The sequence below is a fragment of the Pan paniscus genome, chromosome 14, assembly GCF_029289425.2.
Source record: "Pan paniscus chromosome 14, NHGRI_mPanPan1-v2.0_pri, whole genome shotgun sequence".
Lineage (NCBI taxonomy): Eukaryota > Metazoa > Chordata > Mammalia > Primates > Hominidae > Pan > Pan paniscus.
This window is the reverse complement of record NC_073263.2, coordinates 53,389,872-53,399,248: the sequence shown is the minus strand read 5'-3', so window position 1 is coordinate 53,399,248 and position 9,377 is coordinate 53,389,872. Positions and strand designations below refer to the sequence as shown.

General features: G+C 45.5%; 1 protein-coding gene across 5 annotated transcripts in view; it reads left to right on the top strand.

The window, feature by feature from the left end:
* Window positions 1-9,377, top strand: part of ATP7B (ATPase copper transporting beta) — an 80,839-nt gene that overhangs the window by 48,560 nt on the left and 22,902 nt on the right. For 4 of the 5 annotated variants that reach the window (XM_024925271.5, XM_008962084.6, XM_055096807.3 and 1 more), the window contains exons 5-9: window positions 677-838; window positions 3,799-3,875; window positions 5,389-5,563; window positions 7,168-7,401; window positions 8,101-8,192. In XM_024925271.5, coding sequence (XP_024781039.4) covers window positions 677-838; window positions 3,799-3,875; window positions 5,389-5,563; window positions 7,168-7,401; window positions 8,101-8,192 — 740 coding nt within the window. The remainder of the gene's footprint in view (window positions 1-676; window positions 839-3,798; window positions 3,876-5,388; window positions 5,564-7,167; window positions 7,402-8,100; window positions 8,193-9,377) is intronic. The other variant, XM_008962085.5, reaches the window with a different exon arrangement.

The window sequence follows — 9,377 nt, the reverse complement described above, 5'->3', positions numbered from 1 at the left end:
TCCAGAGAAGCCTGGCTTTTGATGTTTGCCTGAATACATCATGCTATCCTGCCTGTCGTCTTTTTCGAGCTTCTCCTTCTGGTAGTGTCCTTCCCTTCACTTGTCAACAGCCTATTTGTACCTTGGGACCACCTTTGATTACATCTCCTGCATCAGCCACTTTTCTTCTGTTAATAAGAGGTATTAACATCATTACCCTTGGAGCCAGCAGAGCACTAAAATAGGGAGGATGCTAGCAGCAGCTGCAGACCGCATGCCAGCAACACTCAGGATTACGGAGAGTATTTCAGGAGTGCAGCGAGTTTCACAGAAGTGCACATCCCCGTACAGGCATTAGTAACCCGGCTTTGCCAGTGAGGTAACAGACAGTGGAGAGGGGCTTATAAAAGCCCATCTGTATCAGAGCCGGAAGTCAAGCCTTGGTCTGTTGCCATCTGCTTCACGATTGGCTGTCTCTTGTACCTGTTTTGGGGAAGAGCTACTCTTTAGTCCCTGAAGCCGCTGGAGGAACGTTGAGAATCTCACATGCGGGGTTTGGAGGTGGAGTCCAGGGTCTTGAGAGCAGTGCAGAGGAGGGAAAGGCTCTTGGCTGCCTGTTACCTAGACTCCCCGGACTGGCTTTCACAGGCTTTCCTTGATCCTGGGTCTGTGGGATTCTTGCCATTCTGTGTTGCAGATCACAGGGATGACCTGCGCGTCCTGTGTCCACAACATAGAGTCCAAACTCACGAGGACAAATGGCATCACTTATGCCTCCGTTGCCCTTGCCACCAGCAAAGCCCTTGTTAAGTTTGACCCAGAAATTATCGGTCCACGGGATATTATCAAAATTATTGAGGTAAGTAATTCATTAAAAAATTGTAGTCACCTTTTTAAAAACAGTAATATATAATCAGTGAAGAAAAATGAGAAAATATAGCTAAGAAAAAATGAAAATAACCAAAATTCTTCAACTTTTCCCATGGAAATAAGCTCAGTCATTTTAAAATAAACTGAAGGTAGGTAAATAATAAATAATCTGAGGGAGGATATCAGTGAATGGGTAAGAGAAAGATGAGGAAAAGACATTATTATTGTTTTAATTTTAGATATTCCCTAAGAAACATCAATATTGTCAAGATACCCTGTACATAGGGTTAAAGTGCCTAATTGTAATTTTTAAGTGTGATCTTTGCCCAAACCAAGTATCTGTAGAGCAAAGGAATGTTGGCCTTGGAAAAAATGATCCACATTTTGCCAGTATGCCAGGCCACTCTTGTTGTGGAGAGCTTGGCCGCTTCTGCTTTGGAAAATCAGTGAGAATTTTCATGCATGCCCTGCCTCTTACTCCCTTCCCAGTTTGTCCACAGACATGCTATTTCCTTTTTACATTTTATACAATACTAGGCTATAAGAGAATGAGCATTAGTGGTGATCTGAATGGGTTAAGGCAGTCAAAACTGAAAAAGATTAACTTGTAACAGCTAGTAAGGATAAATTAAGTTTAGTGGGAACTACATGTTATAAAATCGCTTATGAAATGAAGCCTCTTATAGCAGGCTTAATGTAGTATCCTGAATTTTCTCTTCATTGTGTGTGTGTGTGTGTGTGTGTGTGTGTGTGTGTGTGTTTAAAGAGAGATGCTGTCTGTTATGTGGCCTGGGAAAGCTTTTTTTTTCTTTCTTTTTTTGACAGAGTCTCATTCTGTCGCCCAGGCTGGAGTGCAGTGGCATGATTTCGGCTCACTGCAACCTCCGCCTCCCAGGTCAAGAGATTCTCCTACCTTAGTCTCCCCAGTAGCTGGGACTACAGGCATGCACCGCCATGCCTGGCTAATTTTTGTATTTTTACTTGAGATGGGGTTTCGCCATGTTGGCCAGGCCGGTCTCAAACTCCTGACACCTTAGGTGATCCACCTGCCTGGGCTTCCCAAAGTGCTAGGATTACAGATGTAAGCCACTGTGCCCGGCCTTGGAGAGTTTTTTTTTTTTTTTTGAGACGTGGTCTTGCTCTTGTTCCCCAGGCTGGAGTGTGATGGCATGATCTCGGCTCACTGCAACCTCTGCCTCCTGGGTTCAAGCGATTCTCCTGCCTCGGTTCCCCTAGTAGTTGGGATTACAGGCACCTGCCACCATGCCTGGCTAATTTTTGTATTTTTAGTAGAGACGGGGTTTCATCATGTTTTCCAGGCTGGTCTAGAACTCCTGACGTCAGGTGATCCACCTGCCTCAGCCTCCCAAAGTGGTGGGATTACAGGCATGAGCCACCGTGCCTAGCCCCGGGAAAGCTTTTTGACATGGAAATGATCATGCTGCTGATGGTCCAGGGCCCCACCCTTGGAGGCAGACAGCATAGCTTTTTTATCAGCTGAGGAAAGATGCTCAGAGAGGTTAAGTAACTTTACTCACAATACCCAGCTCACGGACAGTAGAACTGGTGTTCAAACCCAGGTCTTGTGCTTCCAAGCTCAGTGGCCTTTGTGAGTCTAGTACACCACAAATCTTAAAGAACAGTAGTGATATGGCATTGATGAGGCTCAGACATCAGACTGATGCAGTCAACAGCAAGGAGAGTCCCATGTGGTGCTTTTGAACACAACTTAGTCACCATTTCTGATTTCTTTCTTTCTTTTTTTTTTTTGAGTTGGTGTTTTGCTCTTGTTGCCCAGGCTGGAGTGCAGTGGCACGGTCTCAGCTCACTGCAAGCTCTGCCTCCTGGGTTCAAGCAATTCTCCTGCCTCAGCCTCCCGAGTAGCTGGGATTACAGGTATGCACCACCACGCCTGGCTAATTTTTGTATTTTTAGTGGAGATGGGGTTTCGCCATGTTTGTCAGGCTGGTCTCGAACTCCTGACCTCAGGTGATCCACCTGCCTCGGCCTCCCAAAGTGCTGGGATTACAGGTGTGAGCCACTGTGCCCAGCCAACCCTTTTTGATTTCTGATATCTCACTTGCTTCTATGCTACCCAGCCTGCTAAGTGTGGTGTGGCATCCATGCTGACCTTATTTGGGGAATATTGCTAATGTCTGTCCTCCATTCTTGCATCTCTGGGCCATTTTTTGCTAATATAATTAGGCTGGTATTACTTGTAAAAGGATTTGTCTTTAGACAGTCTCAGCTGCTCTTCCTCCCACCCCAACTTTTAATTTTTGTGTAAAAGTCCCAGCACCAGAGTTCTGGGGCCCTTCTCTTAATTGTGCTACTAGACAAGAGCATTCCTGGCAGTTTTTCCTGTGTGTATTCATAAAGAGTATCAGAGATACAGTGGTCAGATGAACGTGGTGACAAAGCTCTTGAGTTAAACTGTGAGCAAAGCACAAGATTGCGGTGTAGACTCTGTTGGGGCACAGCGGAAGCTGTGCTTCCAGATGCTGAAGGAGCCGAGTTCTGCCACAGTGGCAAGAAGCCTGGGCTGGAAGCTGGAGGCTGGAGCTCTGAGTCCAGCTCTTCTGAGAAGGGTGGGGCTTTGGGCAAGGTATTTATCCTCTCCCACCTTCTGTTTCCTCATACATGGAATGAAGGTTTCTGACCATTAGGTATCTGGGATTCCTTCACTCAAAAATGCTGAGTATAAATTATAAGTCAGCACTGCTCAGCTTTGGGGTCTGGGGAAGCTGTCTTCCCAGAAGTGCTGAACTTCTGCACAGGGTTTGTAGGGCTATTGGGTAAAGAAGTTGTAAGCAGAAAACCCACAAAGTCTACTGAGGCACTTTTAGATTCGCTTTCTGATTTCCAAAGCTGAAAAGTGCTTTCTACCAATGCATATTTTAACCAAGTACCTTCCTCCTTTTTCCCCACCCCTCTCTTTTTAATGACAAGGAAATTGGCTTTCATGCTTCCCTGGCCCAGAGAAACCCCAACGCTCGTCACTTGGACCACAAGATGGAAATAAAGCAGTAGGTAGAACACAAAAGATAAACTCCAGCTCTCATCTAAGTCCCTTCCTCTACCTGGGCCCAACTCTGCCAGCTGGTCTTGTCTTCCCATGGTGCCTTCCTCCTGGATTACCTGCCTTTACCCTTGTAGTGTGAACCCTCTGAAACAGTGCTGTCCAAAAGAAGTTCTGGAATGATGGCAGTGTTCTGTATCTGCACTGCCCAGTGTGATAGCCGCTAGTCACACGTAGCTAGTGAGCACTTCAAATGCAGCTAGTGTGACTGTGGAAATGAATTTTTAATTTTTAAGGAATTTCAATTTAGCTACCTTTAGCTAACAGATTGGACAGCACTTAAGTTGGGAGGGAGGGAGAGAGTGTAGATTTTTTTCCTTTGACAATGTTTTCCGACTTTATTTGCATGGGTTCTAGAACTAGAATTTGAAGGCAGGCATAATGGCTGAGTGGAAAGAAAATGGCCCAGGCGCGGGAGACCTGAGATCATTCGTTATTTCAGATGGCCAGTTACTCATTCAGCACCATAAAGGCTGCTGTTGTGTGCAGGGCAGTGTGCTAGGTGCTGGGGATAAATACTTTCCCTGTCTCGGAGGGGCCCATAGTCTGGCTGAGAAAGAGTGAGTGAGCAATGAAATCAATGGCTCTGGCAGATTCTGGAAGGTCTAGGAAAACTCCAAGCAGGGGACATAAGATCTGAGCCTCAAAGAATGAGTGGAAGTTTGCTTGGCTGAAGGAATTGGTGGCGGGTACCCTCGGGGACTGCTGTGGCTTGGTTCAGTAGGCATGCCTGGGGCACAGGAGGAGCTTACAGGAGAGGCATCTGAACAGCCAGTTGGGGGTCTGGTTCTTGGGTAGCAGTCCAACAGCCTAAGACTTCAGCCTCAAAGGCCAGTGGTTTTCATGTCATGTTTTAGGTGCATTTGAGGTTCCACAACCACTCGGTTGGAATTTCATGGATGCTGCAGCTAACATGGGACCACAGCTCTCGGCCATGACCCCCGATTCCAAACTATGGTGTTCATTGAGACAGCCGGTGATCACTGTTCTCATGGACTCTATTTTAAATAATTGTTTAAAGATAGAATGTATAAGTTTATACTAATAAAATACTGCTTTTATCTATTTTTTTCTTTGGGGGTCTGTATAAGATTGCATTTTGAAAAGAAAGCTATAGGCAACCATAGGCCGAGGATGGTAGGCACCTTTGGGGCTAGATTCTCAGCTTTGGGGCCTCACTTGCCTCACCCTTAAATTGGAGGTAACCACAGTATGTGAAGGCAGGGGCTGGGCCTCAACATCTTTGGAACCTCTTTATAGTGATGTTTAGACCTCTAGATGCTCCCTCAGATGGCCAGTGTCAGAGAGAGAGAGTTCTTACTTTCATTTTAACCCTTGGTGGTCTGTCCCAAACATGTGACAAAGGCAGGTCTTAAACTGTGTCCTCAGGAGGGGAGTGGCTTGTAATCCAGGTGACAGGCAGCATCTGATATATCTGTGTTGCTGCATTTGCTTTCCAGGTGGAAGAAGTCTTTCCTGTGCAGCCTGGTGTTTGGCATCCCTGTCATGGCCTTAATGATCTATATGCTGATACCCAGCAATGAGCCCCACCAGTCCATGGTCCTGGACCACAACATCATTCCAGGACTGTCCATTCTAAATCTCATCTTCTTTATCTTGTGTACCTTTGTCCAGGTATGTATGAGAAAGTGGGCAGACCTCTCCCCTCCATGCTGTGTGTGGCCCTCAGATATTCTGCCTGCTAAGCGCAAACATAGTGCTTTAGCTTGGTTTAAATGGCACTTTATTGCAGCTTTCCTGCCCCACCCAGGCAGTTGCTGCTTTTTTTCTCTCTTAATGACCAGTAGTTGGGGCTTGGGGCCCCCCCAGTGTGGGGGACTACTAAGGGCCTGGTTTCACTGTCAGTTTCAGTTGATTGCAAGTGATCAGAACTGTCCCTGGAATAGCAACCTCCTTGCTGCAAGGTGTGGTGAACTCTGTGTCTCCAATGTGCATATTGTTTAGGTTAATTTACGTTCATTGCTGGAAGCAACAACTGGATCACCCTTGAGCCCATGCCACTCTTGAGTGTTCTATCTTAAGAGGTGGAGATATGGTCCTTGTCTTTCAGGAAGTTATAATTTAAAAGAGAAAGGCATGAAATGTCTGCTTTGGTGGTGATATTAAGGAACTAGCTGTGTGTCTGGTGGGAAGTGTGCCCTCTATGCGTATATTTTGGAATATAAAACTAAATCCCTGTCCTAATATTGGAATGTTTAGGGGCTATTTGGGGGCAAGCATTGGTAGGCTGGATTTTTTTTTTTTTTTTTTTTTTGAGACAGGGTCTCACCCTATCACCCAGGCTGGAGTTCAGTGATGTGATCATAGTTCACTGTAGTCTTCAACTCCTGGGCTCAAGCGATCCTCCCACCTCAGCCTCCTGAGTAGCTAGGACCACAGGCGCCTGCCACCATGCCTGGCTAGATAGGGTCTTGCTATGTGCCCAGGTTGGTCTCAAACTCCTGGCCTCCAGCAGTCCTCCAAGCTCAGTCTCCCAAAGCACTGAGATGACAGGTGTGAGCCACTGCACCCAGCCTGAATTTGTGTTTTTCTATATTTTGTTTGATTATAAGTGTAATGTACACTTATTATTAACAATTCAAACTGTACTGAAGTATAAGAAGAAAAGAGGAAGATGCCCTTTCACTGATGACATTCTGCCTCCCGCCCAATCTCATTCCCCAGTGTTGCTATGGTGATATTAATAGTTGGGCATTAATCTCTCCAAATCTTTATATAGAGAAAATGCACACTTGCGTGTATGTGTATGTATATGTTCACGTAATACAGATACAGACTTTTTTAACTGAAATGGGATCATACAAGATAGACTGATGTGCAGCTGGCTTTTTCCCTTAACCAGGTATTAGACATCTTTTATGCCAGTGGGTTATAGATAGAGCCCATTCTCTTTAGGGAATGGAATGCCTTGTGCTGTCTACAGTACAAATGAGTCGTGATTTTTTTCCCCAACTTTTCACCATTCTCTTATTAGAGGACATTTGTGTTGTATGCACTGGGTTTTAAAGGTCTCACATGTTCTTGGTCATCCATTCCTGTGGACAGTAGTCCTCTGAATCGGAAAGTATATTTCATAAACGCCCATCACAGAGGAAGAAGTACTGTCACGACTGTGCACAAAGCTAGAGGTTTTGCCATCCCGAGGGCCCTTGGCCCTGTGTCGCTCATTGAACTCTCCTCCCTACTTGCTGGCAGCCTTCACTGTCCTTGTCTTTCAGCTCCTCGGTGGGTGGTACTTCTACGTTCAGGCCTACAAATCTCTGAGACACAGGTCAGCCAACATGGACGTGCTCATCGTCCTGGCCACAAGCATTGCTTATGTTTATTCTCTGGTCATCCTGGTGGTTGCTGTGGCTGAGAAGGCGGAGAGGAGCCCTGTGACATTCTTCGACACGCCCCCCATGCTCTTCGTGTTCATTGCCCTGGGCCGGTGGCTGGAACACTTGGCAAAGGTAACAGCAGCTTCAGGTTCAGAAAAGAGCTGCTCCTTCAGTAAACAAATCTCACTTCCTCTGAACACCATGTTTAGAATTACTAATTATACACAGCATAGAGACTTAAAGAAATAGGAAACCTCCATATAATTAAGGTGCTCTAGTCACTAATCTCCAAATTGGTCACTACTTCTGAAATCCCAGCTAATCTGGTTAATTATTAAAACCATCATTCAGGTGTATTGTGTAAACTAAAGAACCCTGGCCTTCAGGGCAGAGCCTACATTGTCTCTTGGTGCAAAACTGAATATGTAGTTGGTCTAGACATCCATACATCCTCCTCAAGGTCATGCCATTTTTAACACCCTTCATTGTCCCCAACACTGAAATGTATCTTACAAGAGAATGGAACTCAGGCCCTAAAAGAAATTAGATTGAACCTAAAAGAAAATGGTCAGTGGGAAGACTGATGTTTGTTTCCAGTCTGAAATGTAATTCCCAAACTTTAGTGGCACAGGCACTGTGCATCAGTGTAGAAGTGACATGTGGCCATGTGTGGTGGATAGCAAGTAACGCCCACCTGCAGAGCCTTTTATCGTGCTGTGCGGCTGTTTCTCTCGCACCAGCTGTCTCTAACACCACGCTTGTGACTCTCAGGCTGGGTTTGGACAGGTCTGCTTTCGATAGCTCTCATTTCACATTCTGGTTATTTCCTAGAGCAAAACCTCAGAAGCCCTGGCTAAACTCATGTCTCTCCAAGCCACAGAAGCCACCGTTGTGACCCTTGGTGAGGACAATTTAATCATCAGGTGAGTTATGGTTATCAAATGTCTTTGTGGTTGGTATCTATCAATCTGTGTGAGCTGCGTCAGATGCCCATGTTGTATTGACATTGCAATAGACCTTGTGAGTGTGGGCAGAGACACAGTAAGATCACCACTCTCAATCCAGCTACGAAAGCAAGGCATTGAACTACAAAACTAGCAAGATTTGTAGGTGGTGTGTGTGTGCCAAATGGCACATGGGAGGTGTAGATGATTAGTATTCCAGGAATTAAGAAGTGGAAGGCCAGTGGTGGGTGGTCAAGGGAAACTTCACAGAGAACACAGAGTATGAACTAGGCCTTCCTAGTAAGATACACATTCAGACAGGCAGAGAGATAAGGACTTCAACTTGCTAAAGAATAAAAATTGAAGGAGAAATTTATCTTCTTCTTAAGGTTGCCTGATACTAAAAATAATTATTATTATTATTCCTGGAAACTCTTGTTGCATTTATTGTTTGCTAGACACTATTCTAATCTCTTTGTATTTAATCTAACCAAAGATGGAAACTTTCTGAGGAAGGGACTATTATTACTCTTAATTTACAGTGAGGAAGCTGAGGTTCAGAGAGGCTAAGCAACTGGCCCAAGGTCACACAGGTATTCAGTAATGGAATTGGGATGTAACCCAGGCTGGTGGATCCAGAGTCTATTTTCTTAACCTTTACACACACTGACTCTTAATGCATATTTAATAATATGGAAATTTTTCTAATTAAGGCTTCTGTATTTCCTTGGGGTTAGCTTCTTTTTTATATTCTAGGCAATGGTTATTTCAGCCCTCCTTCATATTCCTAAAATCTCTCCCTGGTCCCACCATATTTTCTATTAGCCTGTGGTCTCGCTTCGGACTACTGGAAGGAGAAGTGTTCAGATGGAAACCCTCCAGTTCCCTGTCCCTCAGCCTACACAGCTAGCCTCCTCTGTGGCACCTCCCACTCCTGCCCTGTTGGTGGGAGAGGCGTCTCCTCCAATGCCTCTACCCGGGAACCTTTCTCTGTTGGTTTTCTCAGTGGTTTTTGGTGTCTCTGATTCTTATCCTCCGATGTCATGCAGACTCTAACCACTCCCATTGTCAGAGGCGTTGTGCCTTGCCCCTCCCTTGTGTGCCCTTGTCCATGTATCACACTGTTGCTGGAGCCAGCCTGCCCTAGCTGTGTCCTGGAGGCCT